The sequence below is a fragment of the Juglans regia genome, chromosome 13 (assembly GCF_001411555.2).
Source record: "Juglans regia cultivar Chandler chromosome 13, Walnut 2.0, whole genome shotgun sequence".
In the NCBI taxonomy this organism is placed as follows: domain Eukaryota; kingdom Viridiplantae; phylum Streptophyta; class Magnoliopsida; order Fagales; family Juglandaceae; genus Juglans; species Juglans regia.
This window is the reverse complement of record NC_049913.1, coordinates 37671300-37697359: the sequence shown is the minus strand read 5'-3', so window position 1 is coordinate 37697359 and position 26060 is coordinate 37671300. Positions and strand designations below refer to the sequence as shown.

General features: G+C 34.4%; 4 protein-coding genes across 4 annotated transcripts; 2 read left to right on the top strand and 2 right to left on the bottom strand.

Annotated features, from left to right (window-relative positions):
• Positions 1–2063: 2063 nt before the first annotated feature.
• LOC109007616 (beta-glucuronosyltransferase GlcAT14A-like) lies at positions 2064–6549 on the bottom strand. The gene is made up of 4 exons (XM_018987368.2): positions 5593–6549; positions 3261–3336; positions 3051–3166; positions 2064–2965 (listed from the first exon to the last, which is right to left on the bottom strand). The coding sequence occupies exons 1-4, from the start codon at positions 6077–6079 to the stop codon at positions 2451–2453; spliced, it is 1194 nt and encodes a 397-aa protein (XP_018842913.2). The 5' UTR covers positions 6080–6549; the 3' UTR covers positions 2064–2450.
• Positions 6550–8831: 2282 nt separating this feature from the next.
• Positions 8832–13993, bottom strand: LOC109008098 (ELL-associated factor 1). Its single transcript, XM_018988078.2, has 4 exons — positions 13650–13993; positions 13169–13530; positions 11624–11666; positions 8832–9618 (listed from the first exon to the last, which is right to left on the bottom strand). The coding sequence occupies exons 1-4, from the start codon at positions 13765–13767 to the stop codon at positions 9176–9178; spliced, it is 966 nt and encodes a 321-aa protein (XP_018843623.1). The 5' UTR covers positions 13768–13993; the 3' UTR covers positions 8832–9175.
• A 1034-nt stretch (positions 13994–15027) lies between these two features.
• On the top strand, positions 15028–17217 carry LOC109007607 (protein PIN-LIKES 2-like). Its single transcript, XM_018987356.2, has 2 exons — positions 15028–15210; positions 15610–17217. The coding sequence occupies exon 2, from the start codon at positions 15644–15646 to the stop codon at positions 16997–16999; it is 1356 nt and encodes a 451-aa protein (XP_018842901.2). The 5' UTR covers positions 15028–15210; positions 15610–15643; the 3' UTR covers positions 17000–17217.
• A 6866-nt stretch (positions 17218–24083) lies between these two features.
• Positions 24084–25737, top strand: LOC109007598 (probable ribose-5-phosphate isomerase 2). Its single transcript, XM_035683978.1, has one exon. It carries the CDS (start codon positions 24615–24617, stop codon positions 25434–25436), a length of 822 nt encoding a protein of 273 aa, XP_035539871.1. The 5' UTR covers positions 24084–24614; the 3' UTR covers positions 25437–25737.
• Positions 25738–26060: the final 323 nt, after the last annotated feature.

Genomic DNA, 26060 nt, shown 5'->3' with positions numbered 1-26060 from the left:
ATACTCAGCAAATCACACCAACGGCTACAAAACCATACATGGAAACTAAGCCATACAAAGACCCAAGGCACTCAACGGCTACAAAGCCATACATGGAAATAAAGACACCCAACGACTACAATGCAAATATGGAAACAGAGGACTGATTCTCATCTATTTTCCAATTATTCTTCAATTGTAACGTTAGACTATAATACATATTTTCCTTACTCACATCTGTACAATAAATATATATATATTGAAAGGCTTTCCAATATGCTCGCACGCTTTGTGAGACATTGTGTCAAACAACTTGTGTTCAATTGTCTTTAGTATGCACCAATGCCTGCATGTTGATAGCCTTGTCATTATGCTTTGCCAAGCGACCATGAGCACTAGGTACTGAATATCTTGAACAAGCTTAGCTATGACACACAATCAAGTGGACTTTTCCTTTCCATGTGTTAATTGGCAATTTTTTTTTTCTTTTGGATAAAACGGATGAGATGAGGTAACCTGACCTCCCTCAGCGTGGTTATAATAGCATCTTACTTGCTGAGAATAGGACAAGAATGACCTAGATAGTGGGAAGTCATGTATGTTAGTTGAATAAGATTGTTTTACTAAGATGCTGTTTGGATAGTGATTTGAAATGAAAGTTGAATAAAATATTGTTAAAATATTATTTTTTAATATTATTATTGTTTTGAAATTTGAAAAAATTGAATTGTTTATTATATTTTATGTGAGAATTTGAGAAAGTTGTAATGATGAGATGAAATGAAACACTTCTTGTATCCAAACGGGACCTAAGAAATCCAATAAATCCTGCGTGGCTAATAGCGATAGTCTGTTAATTGGTGGGTCTTTTAGATGCTCTTGGTATGAAATTGCGGAAGTGAGAGACACCCATTTGAGAAATATCGATATTTCATTGACCCCACCAGGAAGGGATGAGATTGTTGAGAGTTTGCTTCAACTGGATGAGGTGAAGCTTATGAACGTGAAATTCAGGAAGCATAGGTCATTCTAAATTGTAATGGTTTTGGTTAAAAAGGAGATGCCTTTGGCATGGCATAGAAGGATGCTAAACCTTTCTATATGCCATTTGTCTCCAGTGAATGAAGAAGTAAAAATCATAATATATCCTCTAAAAATTACAATCTTTTTTTTTTAAAGCAAGAATATTATAGATATATTTAACAGTTACATGATACAATAGTCAACAGGGTAATAGGTTCTAACATTCAATTCAAACCAGCAAATACAACACAAGAAATTAAAAAAAAAAAAAAAAAAAAGAAGAAGAGAGGGATCTGGGGTCAATGACTTGACCCCTACCCTCACAAGGGGAAGTCGCTTAAACCGATTTTAATACAGTCCAGTAAAAGGATTGTAATACTACGACTAAAAGTTGCAGTGAAGAGATTTGTATTGCATTTTGCTGGTTTGGACTGGCTGCAGGAGACTTCAACTTCCTCTTTCTCACGATCTGTGGTTAGGAGAAGCGAAAAAATAGGTAGATAGCAAATAGGAGATACGTCAAATTGCCGGAGCACGATGGTTAGGGACTGTGGCAGTGCGTGGGGGACACGTGCCACTCTAGGAGTATGGAGGTCGATCGGATATGAAGAATTTGAGGTCCCAGAAATGCTGCGCGTGGTGGCAACAAGTACTTCTCAGTGTTGTGGTGCATGGATCTCATGCGCACTTTGATCTGCACGTGTGAGTCATGTGCAGCTCCAATCGACAATATTCAAACGTCAGAGACTCGCACTGTATTCATGTTTGACAGGTTTAACAAAATTGTTACAGATTCCATCTCCACTTCTGTATCATATCTGTGCTTATCCCCTCGGAGTATTCAAGTCATTGAACAGACTCATAATTTCCGGCATAAAGGAAAACTGTGAGAACTGGTGCACCAAACTTTTTGTTTGTTTCCTTGATCTTGTTGGTGCCGAAATGGAAAGTTTAGTTTGGGGGGGGCAGCGAGCTGCCATCTAATGCAATAGCTGCATCTGCTTTTCTTTTATCATTGTTGAGTTAAGGAGGCTGCTGAGATAGACAGAGAGGGGGGCGAGAACCATGAAAACAATAATTTGGAATTTAACAAATGATATTCTCAGCATTCGAAAGGGTGCAAAATATATATGACAGGACGAACATACAGCAGCAATTGGCAGCACAAAGAGGTAGATTTTCTTATTGATTGAAAGATTTGGTGGCTCTGTGATAAATACTAGTCCCCCGAAGGTACAGTTCAGCCCGAAACCTCAAGTGAATTCACTTGCTTGCCTTCGACCATGTCCTGTTATGAACACTAGTAAAGCCTGCGGACTAGAACTCCCAACAAATTAGGCCGAGTGTCTAAAGAATGTATCTCAACTCGTGCCAGTCTTTCAAACGGGTCATGAATTTCGGATGCAAATGAATTGCATCACATCTCAAAAGATCTCTCTTTAACACATTCATTTGCACTGATTTGTGTGTGAATTCCAGTCATCAAGAAGGTTCGTGATGGACTCTTCAAACTTCTTTGCTTGAGGCCCAGGCTTCAGGACATTGACATCACCCCACTGGGAGCAAGGATCCATCATCCAGCTCCTCCGCCCAGAGCACCAAGCCCCTGGGACAGCTTGATAACGCCCACGCTTTAGAATCTTGGCATCAACCATGTTCAGCACTGGATCATCTTTATGGAATTGTCTTGCAAAAGCAGCTCCACTTTGAACCATTTGATCAAAATCAGAGCTATTGAGAAAGAGTGGTTCCATCTTTGGGGGATTATCCCAGATCATATATCTCAAATCACTGTTCACAGTGGTGTTCATAAACTCTGGTGAATTGCAAACGACAGAATGAAAATATCCTTCTTGGGACAAAACCACATTGGTAAAATACATGAGAAGCATTCGGGGTAGGTTATCCCAACCAAGTATACAAAATTCCAAAAAGGATCTGCTCAGAATCACCCATGGGGAACCTGCAAAGTAAGATCGGTGAATAAAGCATACCCATACATGTATTGCATGTGGCAAATATAGCCTATTATGGAGAATAGACTTTGCCTGTGAATACTTTGAAAGCATCTGGTGTTTTCCGCTTCTCTGTAGCATGAAAAATTTGACTCCTTCGGGCCAAGTATAAAGCTGGATCGACTACAATAGGCTGAAACCTTTGAGCTCTAAATCAGAAAGTAGACCATCAAGATTCAGATTGGATTAAAAATTAATTCCTTTTCAAGAAGCTGCTAAAATTAGTGAGAAGGGTTTGCCTACTCTTTCCATCCAAGGTCACTGGTGTAATCAATGAAATTGGCGTCTCTACTGACAGAAGAAAACACGTGGGACAGATCTGAAAGTGGATAAAAGAAGCCAACATCAGAAACTACGAACAACTATGAAGAAAACAAAAACAACAGAATCGGAATATAGATAAAATACAAAATAAGAAGGAGGACCCATAGTTATAATATTTCTTTTTAGTATTTTCCATGGGTGGAAGATGAAACTAGAAAGATGAAAGATACCAGCCATGACATCTGAGGTTTTAAGGTGTAATTAAATCAATATGCCATGAGTTGCCCAGGCAAGCTTTTGGGAAAAAAAACAAAAAAAACCCTCCAATCTCCAAAGAAAAATCCCACCACCAAAAGGAGAAGAAAAAAAAAAGGTAAATGTATTTCACTTGGAAGAATCATCTAAAAGAACCCTTCACTTGATCAGGAATCAGGAAGCCGCTGCTATGTGCTATACTTTATTGCTGCCTAGTTTTGAGTTATGCACTACAAACCAGGCATCAAGTTGGTTTGAAATTCTCATTAAGAAAAGACAACAATTTCAAACCGCAAGGGTTTCAGAAAGATCTTGACAGGGTATTAAAATATATAATATGTTGAGGGCTTTGGGATGTGAATAGAGACTTTACCCTTCTTTTTATCACTATTGCATTTGAGCAGGTTTGCTATTGCTCTTGTGGAATTCCAATATCCAAATAGCCTTGCAACAGTTCCATCCTCGGAAATTTCACTCCAATTCAAAAATTCATTATATCCTACCTATTATATAGACATTCCTTCTAATAGAGGATAACTGCCTTAATCTAAAGGTAATTCTTATAACACGATTGCTTTTAAGTTATGAAAGAAATAATTGAATGGGAAAAGGAATGCACTATATAATCTTGGGTTCGACTGAGAAAAATAAGAAAAATAGGATTAGGCCCCGTTTGGATTTGGAAAGTGTTTATCTCATCATTACAACTTTTTCAAATTCCCACACAAAATATAATAAACAATTCAACTTTTTCAAATCTCAAAACAATAATAATATTAAAAAATAATATTCTAACAATATTTTTTTCAACTTTCATCTAAAACCATCTCATCTCATCTCATCTCTGAATCCAAACCAGCCCTACGATTTCGTCAAAAAACATGTGCTAGTTCATGTTATTTCAAGAATTAATCCCCTAGAGAACTGAGTCTAGGGGATTAATAAATGTGTTTTAGTCCCAAAATATAACTTAACCCTGGTAACAATAAATGTGTTTTAAAATTCAGATAATTGAGTACCCACGAAGTTTGTAAGCAACATTTCTGCAGAAACCTATGCAGATGCCCAATTCCAACTTGAAGGGCACCTCACATTCAATAAATTTATGCAGAAGACAACTAAGAAAAGTCAAAGCATCAACCTTAATGGTTTTAGCAAATAGCTAATTGTTTATACAGATCAATAAATGCACTCATTTCAGCATAAAGGATTGGTGCAAAAAGACTTCCGAAGAGGGAATTGATTATAGCATATGCTAGCACAATTACATACAGACTAATTATGACCGATCAAAAAAAAAAAAAAAAAAACATACAGACTAATTATGGGATCTGGAGAAAAAGTGTTGTTCACAGTAGTAAAAGGTTAGGAGAAGCACTCGCATACCCATTTAAAAAGGAAAAAAAGGAAAAGAAACCTTAATTAAAACCTCATGCATCTACCGATCCAATCCAACCTGATCACAACTGAATCTGAAATCCAAAAAACACACTCAAGACCTTTAACAACTTATGCCTCAAGTTTCAAAAATACTGGCCAGATCGGAAACAATCTGAGTTTCAAGAACATCAAATGAAAAAAAATCTTGAACACAGTTTTTGAATATCTATTATGGCCCCTAGGGACTCAATATGGCCTATATGAATGCGCTTGTACAAAAATTTCTTCTTAGGTGGGATGGCATCATCAAAGCGCAGAGGCTTCAACACAAGCTTCTAACTATATAGGATTAAAATTTTAAAGTGTTTTCTCTAATTATGAGTTCATTCAAGGACCAAAATCAAATCTTAGACTTTCCTGACCAATTCCAATACAACTTAATCATCGTGTTTTAAAGATTTCAACATGCTAATTTTCCAAAAAGATTGGGGGATATATAGCATCAAATGAGAAAAATTGCCAAATGTTTCTAGAAGTAGAATTGTCCAACAATTTCGAGACCCGAATCCTCTTATTAATTACCCAACATAAAAAAGTTATGACCAATCCACTATATCCAAAAGAAATTAACACAGAAAAACTTCATAACCGAAAAGCAATTACCGAAGTGGCATACCATCCTGAGTAAGAAGAGGGTAATCCATTGCGCTCAAAGTAATAAACCAATTCCACCCACCATCCATTCTCAACAGTATCGCCGCGGCGCGAAGCGTGGAAGCGATATTCGAGGAGCCCATGTAGGTAAGACGATCGGGCTTGCCCACCACGTCCACATTTCCGAAAGCCCGAATCGCTGGCACGGACCTGACAGACGCGGCCAGTCGGCGTCTCTCCTCGTCGGAGGCCTCAACCGCGAGGTGCAAGAGGTACCGGTTGCGCGGGTGGTAGACGGATAGCAAGAGGCGGAGGATCCGGTTCCCGTCTCCGCGGCCGCCAGAGATGTAGTAGGCGAAGGCGGGCGTATAGTGCGCACCGTGGTGTACGATAGAAGGGAAGGGCTTTGGGGAGCTGAAGGAAGAGACAGAAGTGAGCAACAAGAGAAGGAGAACAGAGAACAATGCGGCAGCGAAGAGCGTGAACAACCATCTCTTCTCAGCTCCCATAACGCTGCTTCTCTTGTTGTCGCTGTCGGTGTTGGGTTTTCTTCTTTTAGCAGGGCCGTCAGCTCTGGGGGAAGAGTCAAAACAAGGATTTGGCGAGGTGGGTGTGGCTGAATTTGAGTTTTAAGGGAGTTTGGTGAAGTGGGTCACCGAGGATCTTGGTTTCTGTGGATTTGGATTTGAGTTTCCGGAACGTTAGATCAGAAACTGTCTAATCTTTCTCTCCGTAGGTAATTACTCTCTCTCTCCCCATCTCTTTCTCTTCGAATCTTTTCGTTAACCTTTTCTTCTACAGATTTTATCCTATCACCAAGTGACAGACATTAGGGTTGGGAATTTCAGGTCAGATTTGTGGTGCTGGAAAGAAAATGGAGTTCATTCATTCTCCATTGATCTTCGTGTACTGATTCGGTCTGATTTCTGGAAAAAGAAAGATCAATGGGAGAGTGTGAATTACTCCATTTTACTTGCATTAGTAAAGTAAATAAACAGTTATCGGTCAAATGCTTTGAATGATCTCCGCCAATGCGAGTGCTGGAAATATTAATTATGTAAGTGGAAACAAGGATTCGCATTATTAAAATTAAAATTTTAATAACTTCATGAACATTTATGTCCCTTGGCTTATATTCCATCTTGGGAGTATTAATTAGACAAATAATAAAAATTCCATTTTGGGAGTAATAATATATGTTAGTATTAGAGGCAACCGAAAGAATTAAAATCAAATCAAAACTAAAATGGAAAAGTATAAAATAGGATGAGAAAACAATTTTTCGAAATTAAATGTTTGTTATCATCAAAAGATTAAATACAAAAAATAAGTCGAAATTCAGATAAGATGAATTATGATAAGTGGAACTTATATTTAAATCGGATAAGATAAATTATGAAATTGAAATCTTTTGATAAGATAAATCTCTAAATTAAATATCTTGATTATAATACTAATATATTCCATATGAAAAATTTTATTTCGAGTTGGTTGAGATTGCGTTATAAGTCTTAAAAGTGCTTAATTAGTCTTAACAAAGCACTTATGTGATAACATACTTAGTACGTGTTTGAGATTGTGGTGAAAAATATAATTTATAATTTTAAGACTTATATCTTATAATTTAAATAATAAGCTCTATAGTTCAAAAGTTGTTTACTGTTTGATAAACATGTATCTAAAGCACTTTTAAAGTTAATTACATTATTTTTTTAAAAATATATAGTTATCTTAATGAGTTTTTGTATAAAAGGTTCAATTTGGTACTTTTTAAAAAGTAGACTTACAGCTTTTTTAGGTGATTAAAACATTTTTTTATAAATTTACTAAACATATAATTTTTTCTTTAAAAGAACTTTTAAATAGTTAAAAGCACTTTTTAAATTTTCAAATTCAATCTCAAACAGGTTTTTAACGAAATATTTATATGACATAATTTAATTTTAAAGATAAATATTAAAATATAAATTTTACAAATTAAATCTTATAAAACAAGTGACGAGGATTGTGTGTTCTCCGGACTTACAAATAGAAAAACTCAATCAAGATAATCGTTTTGGCTTATCTCTAATACTAACCTTTAATTCACTTCATCTTGGCAACATACGAATTTATATGTGTATATAACTTTAAAATATATATATATATTATATATACATATAAGAGGATTTATGCATATATAAGATAATAATTAGAAAGGAATAATTTCCTATTTATGAGAATCACCTTTGTTAACACTGTTTGACTATGCAAGACCATGTTGTGGAAAAATATAGCATTAATTTATGATTTATTAATTAAGGTGATGCAATATAATTTATTATAAATCAGATGTGTTTATTTATCTGTTATAATTTAGCAAGCTATATGACAATAAAAACTAAATAGTTTTTTAAAAAAACTTTAAAATCTAAAAATTAAAAAAAAACACACCAAAAGAATTCAAATATCTTGAATATTTGTGTATGTTGGTGTTGGGCAATAGGCCAGCCACGAGAGAGGAAAAGATGTTTTTGAAGTGTATTATTGTACAGTCAAAGCAATAAATAAATAATAAAGGTCGGCAAGACTTTAAAATCAACGAACCATCAAAATCAGGAAGTTTATGAATCAAATAAGGTCGGCAAGACTTAAAATTCCCAATTATAATTTGTCAATCCAATATTAATTAATATATGGGAAAATCATAATTCTCAGTCAAATTACATGGTTTTTTTTTCCACACTAGGCAACTCATCGCTGTCATACTTATTTCTCTATTACAACAGTTCAAAAAAAAAAAAAACTCCTAAATGGAAGACAGGAAGTCGCCTTGAAAAAAAAAAATCGCATGCCGATAAAAAATCTTACCTTCTTTTGATTTTTTTTTATATTTTAAATGGCGTACTAAATATATTGAAAAATAATAGTTATAGTTGTGAATGTTCAAGTACCGTATAATCACTTTAAAAAAAAATACAACTCATTAAAAAAATTAATTTTTTAATAATAAATCTCATTATTTTTCAAAACGACTGCACGGTACTTACACACTCCACGACTGCATGTAACATTACTCAAATATATTATGTGAAATTTATTAAGAGTAAAAAACGGGAGCAACATAGGAGAGAGAATGGATTGCACTTGATAAATGATTGGAAGTTATCAAACTTTATCATAATTGATAAGAACTCCAACTTTTATCCCACAACATACAGACCAACACTTTTCTCAAAGGTAGATGGTGCATTCCCTCCATATTCAGTCAAACTCCGGAGATTGGGAAGATAAATACTAAGTGAAAGAGAAGATGATAAATGATCTAAAAGAGTTTCATGTTGTTCATGAGAATATACCCATTATTACATTTTCCAAAAGTGGCATGGTAACACAGAAAGGGTAGCTTAATAAAATCTCTCATAAACACTACAGCATGTAAGACGATCCATGCCAATGTAAACCCCATTGGTACAAGAAAAGGAAGGTAAACAAAATGTCTCCCTCAAAACCAGGATGGCTTGTTTTTAGTTTGCAAGCAAGCCATGCTTCTTTTGGTTTCATATAGATTCTGTATTTTCTGTCTTCAACTGCTTTATCCTCAGGTTTAAGGTAGTTTGCCAATGTTATATAGAGGTAACCTCATCTTCATCACTTCGTTCACTGTCACTGCTGCTGCTGCTGCTGCTGCCACTTCCACTCCCGCTACTTCTGCTTCCACTCCCGCTACTACTATAACTAGAAGCATGCTTCTCCCTCTCTTCGGCATTCACCTGGGCTCTAAGTGCTTCTGCAGCATTGGGCCCCTTGTCCACCTCATCATCACTATCATCTACATCAGCAATCTCCTCGTCAGACTCATTGTGATGTGGTACATTGATATCAACTGCAACGTTGTCTTTTTCTTCAGTAACAGGTTCATCTTCAGGGGTTCCACTACCAAAAAGATCATCAATATCTATATCTTGATGTTCCTCAACTTCATCATTCTTAGGGGCTGGTGAAGCCATGGAGACGTTTGGGGGATCAGATGGATAATCAGCAATCCGTTTACCCGTATGTTTTGCACCTGTCACGACATAAATATTGCATTCATTTTATGAGGCAACATGGCATAGAAGAAAAAGGAAAAAAGAATCCAGCGAAGTGCCCCAGTTCTCTCATAAGGTATTAAATAAATTAATCAATGAAATCATTCACAGCGAAATGAGGAGAAGCTCAAAATAGCATTGAGGACAGAATGCCTTAAAAATATTTGTCCTTTGACCTTTGAAGAAAACAGGCAACAAGTAGCCAGTATGCGGCTGTTTAATTGTCTCAACATTAGACAAGATGGTTAAAAATATAGGCACCTGATACCTGACTTTCTACTAAAGACTGTTGAAACCCAAGCACTATAAGCTCCCAATAAGGAGCTGATCACTTGTAACTGAACTTACATGCGACAAAATATTTAGACAACCATTACAAACTATCATCTGTGGTCCTGACATGTGTTGTACACTCTCATGCAGGGCCAAAGCTAGAAATCTAATTTAGGGGGGCCAAGGCACATGTAAAAATTTGTAAATAAATTATGACATAACTCCATATATATATATATATATATATATATATAAAATACATGTTGTCTGAGTACAAGTTTGAATCCATAAAAAAAATAAAATATAATGAATTGTGCTAATTGAACTCATCGCTCTTTCATTAAATAAAACTCATCAATTATGGCATCCATCCTAAATCTTTCAGCAATTTCCTTCTCAATATAGACTACTAAATATTTTTCAAGAAAGTCATCCTCCATTTTGTTTCGAAACCTTGTCTTAACAATGTTAATAGCTGAAAAGCTTGATCAGTAGTTGCCGTTGAAACTTGAAGTGTCAAGACAAGTTGAATCAATTTGTCAACCAGATAATAAACCTTGGTCATTTCAGTAGTTTTCAATACCCGACAAAAATCAGAAATTGTGGAGAAGTCTTGTAGATCTGGATGATAAGGAACATTGTGCTTGTAATATTGTAGCTAAAATTTTAGTTGATCTTTTTTGTGTTCAGTAAAATCTTCTGATAAAACATCTCTACAAGACCCACATATATTGTCAACATTAAATGATTGATAAGTATCTTCATGTTCATGATTTGCTTTATTTATTTACTATTATTTTTTTTAAAAAAATACATGATTTGCTTTATTGAACTTGGGGTAAGGCAACTGACAATCAAATTTGGAGGGTCAACTTTTATTTTTAACTTCTTTAGTAATCCCATATTTTTTTTTTTTAATTTTTGGGGGAACTTGCACCCCCCCGGGGCCCCCGCCTACCTTCGTCCCTGCTCTCATATCCTAGAGAATTTTTTTTATAAGTACCATTTGACAATAGAAATCACATTAAATAAAAAAGCCAGAAATTATGGACCCCAATCTAAGATTTATGAGCGATAAGAATCTTTTAAGGACTGAACGTCTTTCAGATAAGATAACATTAGATTAATTAATTTACTTTTGGCCTGAAAGAAGTTTGTATGTTTAATAGGCAGTCGTGTACCATTTTAAGACTATAGAGAGCATTACACCTAACATTCAGTGAATAGGCTGTCCAATCCAATATCATGGCAAAAATGCTACCCTCGGTTAGGCAAGGGAGGCAAAGTAAACAAAGGCTGAGGTGCATACCTGTTAATAAACCGATTCTGAATTTTTTTTTTTTTTTAAATGTAATGTTTGACAGTGCTTATAGGAGACAATAACAATATGAGCATACAGATGGATAAAAGCAACAGCATCATATGAAATATATAAAAAATAACATAAAGGTTGGTCCAATAGTTAACACCTGAAAGGTGGCAAGGACAGAAAAGCTTTTGTTTTTTTTTTTTTATTGGTAAATGATGGAAAACCTATCTTCCAAATCCCCAGGGACAGTCAGAATAGTAGGTTATTTTCAGAATCTAACCAACACAAGTGCGCTGATATATTTTCAATCTATCAACTTATTGCTGCATCAGGAAATATATATACTTTTTTATAAGCATCAGAATATATAATGGAAACCTATATAAGCATATTACAGATACCTGGATTCTCTGGCTTGCCAATATCAATTCGTTCCACCTCAACCTATACAAATCCAGAGCACATAAGAGCCAAAAAATATCAAACGGAGGAATAGTCGATCAACAATTCCGATTCCTTTTTATTTCTTTTTTAGAACTAAAGCAGAGACAAACAAAAACTCCAATGATTCACAAGGTTTGATTGAGAGTGAAAAATACGTACGGTATCAGTATCTTAAAACTAAGGACATTAGTTGATTCACAAAAGTTCCAATTAATGTATGTCTACTTAAAACATATCTCCTAGTATCAAGATTCCAAAGATATATGAATAGATAACCATGGCCATCTGCTTTATCGGATAAGAATTTATGGGGACCAAACAGGGATTTTTGATAATCTAATGTGCTATAGCCTCGATGTACTACAATGGGGTTTCCAATTTACAACTTTCAGAAATGATATGCCAAATGTATCATTCAAAAAATGATTATCAATGATACTTTTTTCCCCTCAAGGTTTTATAATGTTACATATGTTCTAGACTATTCAACTCAAGCTTGACCCATCAAGGTATTAATCCTAAGAAGTTAAAAATGTTGACTAAACTAACATGAGAATTATTGTCTTTCTTGATCTGAATATGACCAAAACATATCTCCTAGTATCAAGATTCCAAAGATATATGAATAGATAACCATGGCCATTTACTTTTTCTCTCAAAATTTTGGAGTTACCTCTAATTTATATTTCCACAAGAACTTGAATTCAATAGGGCTAGGCAAGTATAAGCCAATGGCCTAAACAACTTAGACTTTCTCATTTTGCTTCAGGAGACAATCGGATAAGAATTTATGGGGACCAAAAAGGTATTTTTGATAATCTAATGTGCTATAGCCTCGATGTACTATGATGGGGTTTCCAATTTACAACTTCAGAAATGATATGCCAAATGTATCATTCAAAAAATGATTATCAATGATACATTTTTTCCCTCAAGGTTTTATAATGTTACATATGTTCTAGACTATTCAACTCAAGCTTGACCCATCAAGGTATTAATCCTAAGAAGTTAAAAATGTAGACTAAACTAACATAAGAATTATTGTCTTTCTTGATCTGAATATGACTATGACCTAAACGTAAGATTAAGGAACTTATCAGAATCAACACATCATCACGAGTCATTTACTCCGTGAACAAAAACTTCATGGATTTCTTTCATCCTTGGATAAAGTGCAAACAAATTAAAGTTTTTCACAGTGATCACATTGCTTTCTACTATTAACCAAATGCCAGTAGATAAAACTATGACTATCTGCTTCAACTAGAGTTCCCTAATTACATTTATTTGGATTCAAATCCAGAAGTGAAAACAATAACAACCTCCCAAAAAGCATTTTAACGTCTGAGAATTCCATAAGATAACAAGTTTACAATTATATATTTGCAAAATGCAATGCGTCAATCCTCTATGTATATCGAAGCAAGCATTACTTATAAAAAAAAAAAAAAAAAAAATTATATCGAAGCAAACCCATTTCAACCAATAATTAAAAAACTCACCGGTACAGAGTGAGATGTGCTTCTACTAAAATTTGCTGGCTTTGCAGCCTTCCCAACCGGAGATAACCTCGGTTCTGGAACCGACTGCGCGGACACGCTGGAAGAGCCAGCAGCCGCGGATTCACCGGGCTGCCGAAGGTGCCGGAGCTTATTAACGGCCCGATGAAGCCGTTCCAATCGGAAAGTCTGGCCATCGAAGAACAGAACGGCGTCGTGTTCCTTGTACTCCTCACTGCTTCCCTCGAAAGTGACTTTGGGTTTTCCCAATTGATTGTTCTGGAATTCCACAGAAACCCTATTTTCCTTGGTCTTGTGCAGCGATCCTGGCTTCTTCTTATCGATCGAAGCCGGTTTGAATTCATCTGCAACAATATCAAAATAAAAACAGTTTTTATTTCTTATTGATTTTGTCGCACTTTCTCGGGGAACCAAACAGTACATTAGAGCCACAAAATCTATATAAATTTTTTTATAAACTTACATCGGAAGGTGCAGTATTTGTTGGAGGAATCTGTTTTGAAGGAGGAGCCTAAGGTTAGATTGTACCAGCGATCGGACTGAGGAGCGGTCTTGGGCTCTTCTTTGGAGTTTTTCGCCATTTTGTTGAAAGTTCGGAAGCCAGGAGGAAAGCCCAGGTGGGAAGCACCTTGGGATTACATGGCAAGATCTGCGTATGGTTTAGGTACTGGGGAGGAGCCGAGCTCAAACCGAAGAAGAAGAAGAAGAAGAAGAAGAAAAAAAGGGATGGATTTCCGGATTGCGACGCGGAAACCAATGTTTAGTGGGTCATGGAAAATTCTAAGAACTGTTTAGATGGGAAAAGATATTTCTAATCGCGAATTATCTTATTCTTGTATAATAATTTTAAAATAATAAATAAAATATAAAATTTATATAAAAAATAATAATTTTTTAATAATAAATTATATATTTTTTTAAAATAATTATATAACGTTTATATATTTTATAATTATATATAAAAATACTCTAAATTTAAAGTCATGCAAAGTATACAATGAGGGAATTGCCTTTTAACTTATTTCCCTTTTTAAAAATATAATAAGTTTAAATACTATTTTGATTTAATAATATTTTTCTTTGATCAGTAAATATTATTTGATAATATTACATCAACCTAATAAAATATAAATATAATGAAATATAAAATATAATGTTTTATTATTGATATATTGATAATTAATATATCTCTTATGTTAATGATATAAAAATAAATTATTAGTTACACGTTAGTTGAAACAACAACTACTAAGCTAAATGTCAAATAATATTTTAAAACGAAAACTCAATTAGAAATTTAAAAATATTTTTAAATAAGGTTTAAATAAAAATTATAATTTTTTTCTTCAAATATTATATTATTAAAATCACTTTCATAATCATAAATGTTTAGCAATATGTTATATTATAATAAATCAAGAATATCATATATTTATAATTTAAAATTATCTCATAATTACCTTTTGGTGATGAGTTGAATGAGCCACCATTTTTTTTTTTTTTTGGTGTTTTTCTATATTTAAATATTTCTAATTGATTAAATTTTTAGTGTTTAATTTACGGGAGGGTAATTTATCCAAAATACTAAATAATTATCCAAAAAAATGTGACACGCGTCCTACATACGCAGATAATGGGCCCAAGGTCGAGCTAAAGCCCAAGATAAATAAGACCAAATCGGCCCAAAGTTACAGAGATAATAGGGCTTTCTATTTTGTTAGATGAGATTCTTGGTTAGAGCGGCATTTCCCGATGGTATTCACTATTAAGCCCAATGCATTTACGGCGAAATTCTTCGCAGCTCCTTTTTTCGGTGGAGGCGCAGTTTGTGGGACCAACTATGTGGTTTTCTGGAAAGATGATATTTACTTGTTCGGATTTGAGAGAGGTCTTTGACTCTTTCCTGTGGGACTCTCTTCGGCTTCGGTACTTTGTATCGGAACCTCATGAATCTTCTCTCTGCAACTCAAGTTTTTGGCCACAAGCTTACTTAGGCCTCTCGGCTTATCACTCTTTCATGTTCTGTAAGATCTCCTTCTTTTGCCTCTTGTCTAGTTCATGCAAATTAGTTTTTGATGTTTTTGTTGAGTGCTTGAAACACTTGATATTCTCGTGGATTTTCTTCGAGTTAAAGTGAAAAAATCTGCAATACTTTTTCTATTATTACTTTTTGGTGTGGAGAAACAAACCCATGTTTCATTTATTATAGTGTTTGTTACGGTTCGTGTCATCCTATGTATGTTGGATTTCTTTGATTTGGGGTAGTCTGTGATGATATCGTCAATGGTAATATTATTAATTCATCTGCAATTCTTGATAGTCTGCCAAGTCAAAGCCTGTGACTTAATCTTGGTTGTCTGATAATCTTGGTTGTCTTGAATTCATTTGATTTTTTGTCGATTTTTTGTTTGATCTATTTGCAGAAAGAATTGTTGGTTTTTGGTGCAAACGGAAAAAATGTCGCGTTACTTGACTGAGCTATATCAAAATAATATGAAGTCTAGTGGTGAAGATTTGCTAACTGCAATAATCCCTTTGATGAAGCTCCTTTCCCTCACGGCTATCGGTCTGGTTCTTGCCCACCCAAAAACCCATATAATCCCGAGAGCGACATTTAAGCTCCTCAGCAAGCTTGTTTTTGCTCTGTTCTTGCCGTGCCTAATCTTTACCGAACTTGGTGAAAGGACTACACTTGAGAACTTTGCTCAGTGGTGGTTTATACCCATTAATGTGTTGATCAGTACGGCTATTGGTTGTTTCCTTGGGTACTTAGTCGTGATTATTTGCCGCCCACCTCCACAGTTTAAAAGATTCACCATTATCATGACTGCATTTGGCAATACCGGAAATCTCCCTCTTGCCATTGTTGCATCTGTTTGTCACACTGCGGATAACCCATTTGGACCCCATTGTCATTCGAGAGGGGTGGCTTATGTCTCTTTTTCTTCCTGGGTTTCTGTGATTCTTGCTTATACACTTGTGTATCACATGATGGAGCCTCCATTGGAGTATTATGAGATTATTGAAGAAGGGGTTGAGATTGAGGAAGAGCAAGCAGTTAATGATGCCAGTAGGCCTCTCCTTGTTGAGGCTGAATGGCCGGGTATTGAGGATAAAGAAACTGAGCATTCCAAGATACCCTTTATTGCTAGAATTTTCCAAAGCATATCAAATGTTTCAGAGTCTTCTATTCCTGATATTGAGGTTTCGGGAGAAGGTGGTGCAAACATCCCCAGGTCCATTAGATGTTTGGCTGAGCCTAAAGTCTTCAGGAGGATCAGAATTGTTGCCAAGCAAACGCCAATACGGCACATACTTCAACCCCCAATGATTGCTTCTTTGTTAGCTATCATCATTGGCACAGTGCCTCAGCTAAAGGCTTTTTTCTTTGGATATGATGCTCCACTATCTTTTGTCACAGACAGTTTAGAGATTTTAGGTGGTGCAATGGTGCCTCCTGTGATGCTTATGCTTGGAGGTATGCTTGCAGAGGGACCAATAGATTCTACACTTGGGCTTCGAACGACAGTTGGTATAAGCATTGCAAGGCTCTTAGTGCTTCCCGTGCTTGGAATCGGTATAGTAGCGTTATCTGACAAGATGAATCTTCTGGTCCAGGGTGATGCAATGTACAGATTTGTTCTTTTGTTGCAGTACACAATGCCAAGTGCCATTTTGTTGGGAGCAATTGCCAGCTTGAGGGGATATGCGGTTGGTGAGGCTTCAGCACTTCTCTTCTGGCAGCATGTGTTTGCCCTCCTCTCTCTTTCATTGTTTATTGTGATTTATTTCAAAATAATCTCATATGTTTGAGGTTTGTATGATATTTCTATTGCCTTGAAGCCCTTCACAATTATTGATTAGTGTAAATGTCATTATCGTTACCTCTCTCCATTGCACTATATTGCTCAAATAAGATTTACTTGTATATTTGCTCTACGGTGCTCTATCGAGTGCTGGTGGTGGAGGTGATCGATGGTTATATTATGACGGTTGATTTTGCTGAATGATTCTATATGGTTCTTCTTGTTTCTTGAATGCATCAGTGGAAGTTACTGATGGTTATATTATAAACTGTTTCGTGTGAATAAGACTTGATTATTGATCTAGTAGGCAGATATAAGCTTCAAAAACCATTTGAAAAATGAATACTGGGGCTGAGTTTCTAAGTTTCGAACATGCTATCCTACTTTGAATGTCTTTCTGTCAATTCAGACAATTTGGTTTTCTTGATGTACGGTTGTAAAAGTGCGGTTGGCTTTCAATCCAACTCAGTCCATGAGTCTTGATACTGTTGAGACATCGCGTCCTGTAAAAGAAAGGAAAAGGTGACCCCGAAGAAATTTCGAGGATATTTCCCAATGGTTATGTTAGAAAACAAAGAGAAAATAGATATACTTCTCTTAAGGCCATGTTTGGATTCTAATATGAGATGAAATAAGTTGAAATGATTTTTGAATAGTAGTGAGATTTATGAGTTAAAATTTATAAATAGTAGTGAGCACCTCTCAATAAGAGTTTAAGAAAATATTTTGGTTTGGAATTATTGTAAGGAAAATGATTGATAATTCGAGAAATTGTACCGATCATGTTTTTTTTTCCGAATTTGTGTTTTTTAATATTGTATTTTTTTATTTTAATTTTTTTAAATACATAAAAAAATGCTTTAAAAAAAAAAGAAAAAGAAATTACAGTCGGTACAAATTTCCGGTGGATTTTCTCGGTGGCCCTATCATGTCATTTTCGATCGAGAGCACCTCCACATGAAAAACTTTTATCCTTTGCATTTCTCATGATGCTTCTGATAAGCTTTGTTATTATGCTTATATCCTTAATTACTTTCATTTGGTTTGATTGTTTGAACTTTGAACCTATTCTATTTTAGCAACTTGAACGTCCAATTGACTCAAATGCATTATCAAGTTATCAACAGTTGATTACATTCAAACCTTTTTTTCTTTAAAAAAAAATTGACCGGAAAATGATTCATTTGAAAAATTCACTTTTTTTTTTTATTTATGACAATTCTCAATTTTTTTTCAAACAGATTGCACGGAACTTGCACGCTACATCTATACTTAAGTTTCAAACATTATGACATGGTCAAGGTTGTTGTAATAGGAAGATTAATAAGCTATGTTATTTACATGGTCAAGGTTTTCCGATCATTCTTAGCTGACATTGTTTTCCCTCCTCGTTCCAAAGGGGGAAAGCCTTGGTCAAGACCATGAAAAGCATGTGGGCTGTTTCGTGGTCAAATTGAACTTTGTTATTCTTGTTGCTTGTCTCTCCAAACTCTCTTAAGAACATAAAATCATCTCAATTCATCATTATAATTTTTTCAAATTCTAATATAAAATATAATAAACAATTCAACTTTTTCAAATCTCAAAATAATAATAATATTAAAAAATAATATTCTAATAATATTTTATCATTTCAACTCAACTCAACTCAACTCACTTCAACGTCCAAACTAACATATATCCTGGACTGGATTTTCTTTTCCTCAGACCATGGTCATTATTTAAGTCAAGCTGATGAGGTGCGTCATCCGAAAAGGGATGGGAAAAAAGTTATTAAATACCTTAAATTTATCATATTTTAAAACATTTTTCATTCAATTATCAATTATTTGTGATCATGTGTAAGGGATTGTGGATTGATTCTGTTCATATTGCATATTATTATAGGTGGGCTTTCTTTATTTTTATTTTTAATTTTTATTTGATTTACAATAGTGCTTCCAATTTTTTTCAACCATGTTTGGAGAATGAGATATAATTCAAATTTTGTGAATAGTAATAAAATGATTTGTGAATAGTAATAAAATAGTTTGAGTTAAATATTTATTGAGTTTTGGAAAATGAGATAAAAAGAGTTGAATAAAAAATATTATAAAATTAAAATATTGTTAGAATATAATTTTTTTTTAGAATTTGAAAAAGTTGAATTCATTTTTATTTTTTATTTTTTGTTCGAAAGTTTGAAAATTTTGTGATAATTAGTTTTAAATAATTGTAATGATTAGTTTAAAAGTGTTTGTGTTTGAATGATATTTGAGAAGAAAATGAGATAAGATGAAAATTATTTCCAAGCATAGATAGGCTAGCAGACACCCACCAATAATCACAAGACACGTAAGAATTTTTATAAGAATAAATATAGATAGAAGTCACTATTGGGAGCATCCATTTTGCATACATGATGTGACATCATTTAGACTACACATCTCCCCAAGTGAGTGTTGGAAACAATCAACTAGAAGCAGCTACCCAATGAGTGTAAAGTATGCACTGCTATAATGACTTATCTCTAGCATTACTCCTCCCTCAGTCAATTTTCTACAACCCAGGTCATATTTACAACCCACATTGGTAGCCAAAAACAGGAGAAAGTAACCAACCCAGATCATATTTACAACCCACATTGAGCAGCATTACAAGGGGAAAATAACCAAATACTTTATATGCAAAATAACAAATTCTACGCAAGTAACAAATTTTACCCAAGTCATACATGCAATATAAAATACTTTATATGCAGAATAAACAAATAAACCACATGCAGGTATTTGTTGAAATCTCTCAAGCTAGTTCCAGATCGAGTTGAGGGAGATGGGTTGGTTTGAAATCTGCCTTAATGAGTTCGAAATCTCTCCCCCATCGCTCAATTCTTGTGAGTTGTGATGCTAGAATTTCATTTCTTTTAGTCGAAAGTCCTGTAACTTCCTTTCATTTCATCCTATACTTATGATTCCCAATCCCTAAATTCACATTCTTCCCGAATTAATTTACTTGTGTGGCAAGAAAATCCTTTCGCGTTTTCTGCTAAGAAGTTTCAGGCTGATGGGTGAAGTACGTACAAACACAATGTGTAAGATAGTGGTTGAGGGGAGAGAGAGAGAGAGAGATCTTGTTATGCTGCTCCTGCTCCAAACATCCCAATGTTATGCTGCGCCTACTCCTAGACATGCATCATGAATGATATTAGGAATTAAAAAGTTACGTGGCCTCGGAGTAATATGTTTCCTACTAACCCCCATAAAGTAAAAACTCATATCATACTTGAAAATAGGACTTCAATGGTATTTAAAATTCAGATAAGAGTATTTAAAATTTGAGTAGTACTACGTATAAATTTTATGTATGCAAAGATTAGTACAGATCTTTTATAAAAAAAAGTATATCCTAATTTCAAACATAAGCGTGTGACATAATAATTGAAGCTCACAAATAGACCCTATCAATCATTCCAAGGTTGAAAAAGGGGGGTCTTGTATATTTTAGTTATAGGATTATTTTACGAATGATGTCACTCATTATCTCATACTATGCATTTTATATATTTATTATTTTATTTTATTCTTATTAAATTAATTGATTTGTTATACTCATCATCCATATACCACATACTTGTTATGAGAAAATTAAAAAATAAATAAAAAAGATATAATGTGTAATATATGAGATGTTGAGTAAAATTATTCTTATTTTATAGCATTTAAAAAATAATGTTAACGGAGAATAAGGAAGTGATGCTTGATGGGCAAATGAAAAGCAACAGGTATAAAATGATGAAGAATGGGTTATACATGCACTTTGGGAATGTCCTGCAGCAAACGATGTATGGGCAAATGGCTTGAGTGGTATACACAAGTGGAAGAGGGAGGGTGTTGATCTGTTGACATTATGGGGAAAGATGATGAAAGTGCTCGAGAAAGCTAAGTTAGAAGAGACAACTGTTATCTTTAAGAAAGTCTGGTTGAGAAGAAACACATTTGTTTTTTATAATAGACTCACATGTCCAAGAAGACTGCTATCCACAGCCATAGAGACGATGGAGGATTTCAAGAAAGAAAATGGAAGGGTTATTACGGAAGATCAACAGGCTATGGTGTTTGTTCATAAGTCTAAATGGGTTCGACCTACAGGAGATTTTGTGAAGGTTAATTGGGATGCATCTATAGACTTGAAGAACAGGAGAATGAGGATGAGGATAATCAGTAGAAATGAAGAGGGAGAGGCACTGCTTGCGATGTGTGATAGTAGAAGGAATGTACATTCTCTGAAAGTTGTAGAAAGTATAGCTTTGTGGAAGGCAATGCAGATTTATAATGAACTCAATATTTAGCAAGTCATATTTAAAGGGGATGCGAAGATAGTCATCATGGCTATGAAAAGTGATAAAGAAATTTTGTCTTATGTTGGTCCTTTGATAGATGATATTAGAAATGTCTTTAAGCTCAGGAAGGACTGGTATTTACAGTTTGATTATAGAGAAAAAAATTTTATTGCACACAATTTGGCTAAGGCTGCTTTGCACTTAGATCATAAAATAGTTTATAGAAGAAGTTTCAGACTTCATAATCAATAGTTTGGATTTTGACAGGAGATGTATACATGAAACACTTTTATAATATACTGAGGTTTCTTTTAAAAAAAAAAAGCAGCAGACAGGGAGAGATTGAGAATATGCGGAGAATCGTGAAGACTGAAGGGAGCAAGCTCCACGCCTTCAGTTAATTCCCACGTCTATAAAACTATAAATCTAACTCTTCGATCGATTCCATTCACATTGGCCCACCTCTTAAAATACAATCAATGGACCACCACGATGGCCACAATGGATGGTCCATATTACCTCAGAAAAAATCTACTTCACAGCCTAGAACCCCCAACACACTTAACGTTGGGTTGAAAAAATAAAAATAAAAATAAAAACCTACATGAGGTGTGTGGAGAGTGCGATGTACAGTAGGCTTATGCCAAGCAACTCTCATTACCCCAACCCTCCATTCTTTACAGCCTTTTTTAGCTTTATATTCTAAAATTAAAAAAAAAAAAATACTCTAATCACAAATAAATTATATAAATTGAAGTGTCATGATGTTATTTGTAAATTTGTAAAATTATTTTTATTATAAAATAGATTTAACGGATTATATAAAACTACATCAGTTTATAAGATTACTTTTATGTAATATTTTTATGATTAACAGCACTCAAATCTAAATATTCCTCATCCCATACAACTACGACACGGCTAAATGAATGGAATATTAAAATGTATACTTGTTTTATATAGAGAATGGAATATTAGTAGTTGGGTTTTACTATACATTATTAACTATTTATTCCTACACTCCACATTTGATAGTTTTTTTTTTTTTGAATATATATAGGACGTGAAGTCATGAATAATAATTGATGATAAAAATTATTTTTAGTGGTTATACGATTATGAGAAAAGTATTGAATATTCTTGAAATATAAATCACGTAACATTCTTATATAAAATATCATATCATTAAAGTTTCTTATCTGAATATTTATATTTAGTGAAATGAAATATTATGATAGAATAAAAGTATTTAAAATAACTCCTTTTTGTAATGAAATATATATAAATTTATTTTTCTAAAGATAACAAAACCAAATGTATTATCTTCTATATAGTCTTACAACATTGAGAATTTGTAAATGTATATTCTTATAAGTTATTTTTAGTTGTGAATTTTAATTGAAAGAGAAATAATTTTTGTAGTATTAGGGATTTTAAGATTCACACACTTCTTTTGAAAAAAAGTATATATTTCATATCTACATGAAAAAATTATTGTTTAATCACTAACTCTAATTTTTTTAAAGGAAATACGTGAGATTTACTAACTCCATAACTATATATAACCTTAATTAAATTGAAAATAATATAACTTTGTGATATATAGATTTTATTTTTTAAATGATGCGAACCTCATCATAATAAAAGCCATTTATAATTCACCTGAACTATAAATATAAAAACGAAACATATATGCTCACCTAAGGGTTTTAATTGGATTTAGATAAATTTGGTGTAAAAATAGAAAATAGATGAATGTTATGTATTAGTCGTTATTTATTCACATATTCTATATTTATAATTTTTTTATAATATATGTGGATGTTTTTTATAGAATGTAGAGTGTAAAGTGGTGAATAGTAAGAGAATAATTTTTCTAAAAAAGATAATGACCAAATGAGCATTTAATTCTAATCTTAATTTAGCAAAATTATATATGGGTTTAAAAATTGTCCATGACGTATGGATGCCCAATGACGTGACTTATAATTAATTTTGTGTCCGAAAATGATATTTCTATTGAGGGAGTCATTGATTTTATTTTATTTTTTAATATTTTTATGTAATTATTATAAAAGAAATTTTAAATAAGTTTGTGAAATTTTTTAAAAATTATTTAAAGGAATTTAAAAAATAATTAAGAAAATATAAAGTAATAAAATTTATAATAAAATGTTTAAAATATTAAAAAATATGAATAAAAAAAATAATTTTGCCTAAAGGCATGCCGACGATTACTACTGGGCGGCACCCTAACAGCACTCTTAAGATTAATGAAAAAAACATTACATGTAGCTATCCAAAAGATCAAGGAGACCAAGTTTATTGGCTATTTTCTATACCTTCCATTTAATATGTGGTTATTTTTCGCATAATTATTTTGTCAGCTTATCTAATACAAATATAGTTGTAGTAATATCGGCCTTCGATATTTAGTGACAGAGCTTTTTTTTGTTGCTAAATAGCATTAACAGTTAATAATTCCGATCATTAACTATATTATATATAGATAGAAAATAATGTTTTTTGCTAATTAATTTATTAACTAATTAACAATCCGTCATATAAAAGATCTCTAGAATAAATAAAAAATTGAATGGAAAAGAAAGTATTCTATTAAAGAATTATAAAAATTATTTTACAAGTTTACGTTATTTTAATATACCTTGTCAAGACAAGTCGATTTATATGATGTTTTCTAGTTTTTTTGTGATTTTTAATTGATAGAAATAAAATGAATTAGTTTAATTTTTAAACAATTCAAATGTGAATCAACGTAAATCGAAACTTTATTTTTGTTCAAAAGAATCAGAAGTGATTCAAAACATGCTTGAAGGGGTATGGATCCAAGAGTCATGCTTCTTCGAGGAATCTCTTTTGCCCCCGCCGCGTGAAATACGCCAAAGTTCTATCTTTCGTATCAATTCATTCAATGTCATATATATATAAATTCGAAATCTTTTCCCCTGATTTGCTCCGTCATCTTCCCTTCACCATCCATCCCACCTTCAGTTTTTTTCCTTTATAAAGAGAACCGCACAAGCCTCAAGTGTCCGAGCCTCCTCTCTCTCTCTCTCGTCCTGTCCTCATTTCCTTCACCACACATTCCGGGATAACCCATATCTCTTCAGGTATTCGACTATTCGTCTCCAATTTGTTTTTGGCTTTTGTTTTGTTGCCGATAAAAGCCTTCTTTAACTCATTCAAGTTACTGGGTTTTCTTCGTACATCAGAACCCTACATCACAATGAACGTACAAATAGCCACTTGAATAGACTAAAATCGCAATCCCAGATTTTAGGAGATGGCCATCCCTTATCCTCCTCATTTTATTGGTTCAGAGAAGTCTGCCATGGAGACGGGGATTCTCGTCCCTTCTTCTCCATCATCTGCTACACTCTCTCCGGTTATTCTGACCCAGGACGAGCTCAAGAAGATTGCCGCATACAAGGCCGTGGAGTACGTGGAGTCCGGCATGGTCCTCGGACTCGGCACCGGCTCCACTGCCAAGCACGCAGTAGACCGCATCGCTGAGCTATTGCGCCAAGGCAAGCTCCACAGTATCGTCGGCATCCCCACGTCGAAGAAAACCCACGATCAAGCCGTTTCCCTCGGCATCCCTCTATCTGATCTCGACGCGCATCCTGTCGTCGACCTCGCCATCGACGGCGCCGACGAGGTCGACCCCTTCCTTAACCTCGTCAAGGGCCGCGGTGGATCCCTCCTCCGCGAGAAAATGGTGGAGAGCTCTTGCCGGAAGTTCGTCGTCATTGTGGATGAGTCCAAGCTCGTTAAGCATCTGGGTGCTAGTGGGCTCGCCATGCCGGTCGAGATAGTACCCTTTTGTTGGAAGTTCACCGCGCAGAGGCTGCAGACCCTGTTTGAGGACTCGGGTTGCGTTGCCCAGCTCAGGACTTCAGTCGAAAACGGAGAACCCTTTGTGACAGATAATAGGAATTACATTGTGGATTTGTATTTTAAGAAGGATATTGGGGATTTGAAGGCCGCGAGCGATGAGATTTTGAGGCTAGCTGGTGTTGTGGAGCACGGGATGTTCCTTGACATGGCCACAACGGTGATTGTGGCCGGGGAGCTCGGCGTCACGGTCAAGAATAAGCCCAAGTGATTTTATGATCACTGTTTAACTTCATTTATATTTAGGAATAATGAGTATTGAAAATTCATTGCTTTGAGACAAATTGGGGAAAAGAGTAATTGGTGATTATTTGTATTGATGGGAAGTCGTTGGTTTGCTAGAACCATTGACATGGTAGAAACTTTGGGAAGGTTCTCCTCAAGTATGGAGATAAATGATAGGAAGAAAGAATTAGGAGTTTTAGTTTTTGTTGACAGATGAATGACCGGCATGTTGGCCCTGTAACGCTTTTTTGAAAATGAAATGTTGCTTCTTTTCTCATTTGTCGTTACTGGTTTTTTCTGCTATGGATGCTAGGACTTTTTTTTATAGTGACAGTCTTGCATGGTTGCTCTGCAATTGATTGGGGAGCTATTCATGTTTTCCTTGGTGTCTTCAGTCTGTATGTGGAACTTGCTAGATTGGTGTACATGCTTTTCTCTGAATATGCATGTAATATGTTTTTTAATAACTACAATCTCTTTCTATTACAACGATGAGAAGACATGGACATATGTTTTGCTACTGTTTCTTTTCCGACCTGTAATTCTTTTTGCAAACGTCTGTGGGGTCTATCATGGTTCTGTTCTAGAGGAAGGTTTTACACAAGCGTTC

Bases quoted from the DNA above. Each gene is read 5' to 3' on its own strand.
- LOC109007616 (XM_018987368.2), bottom strand. From the start codon at position 6,079: ATGGGAGCTGAGAAGAGATGGTTGTTCACGCTCTTCGCTGCCGCATTG. The intron at 3,167-3,260 runs GTAGGCAAACCC...TTTCTGATTTAG, and splicing joins AGTGACCTTGGATGGAAAGA to AGCTCAAAGGTTTCAGCCTA. The intron at 2,966-3,050 runs GCAAAGTCTATT...CTTACTTTGCAG, and splicing joins TGCTTTCAAAGTATTCACAG to GTTCCCCATGGGTGATTCTG.
- LOC109007607 (XM_018987356.2), top strand. From the start codon at position 15,644: ATGTCGCGTTACTTGACTGAGCTATATCAAAATAATATGAAGTCTAGT.
- LOC109008098 (XM_018988078.2), bottom strand. From the start codon at position 13,767: ATGGCGAAAAACTCCAAAGAAGAGCCCAAGACCGCTCCTCAGTCCGAT. The intron at 13,531-13,649 runs GTAAGTTTATAA...ATATTGTTGCAG, and splicing joins CAAATACTGCACCTTCCGAT to ATGAATTCAAACCGGCTTCG. The intron at 9,619-11,623 runs GTATCTGTAATA...ATGTCGTGACAG, and splicing joins TGGCAAGCCAGAGAATCCAG to GTGCAAAACATACGGGTAAA.
- LOC109007598 (XM_035683978.1), top strand. From the start codon at position 24,615: ATGGCCATCCCTTATCCTCCTCATTTTATTGGTTCAGAGAAGTCTGCC.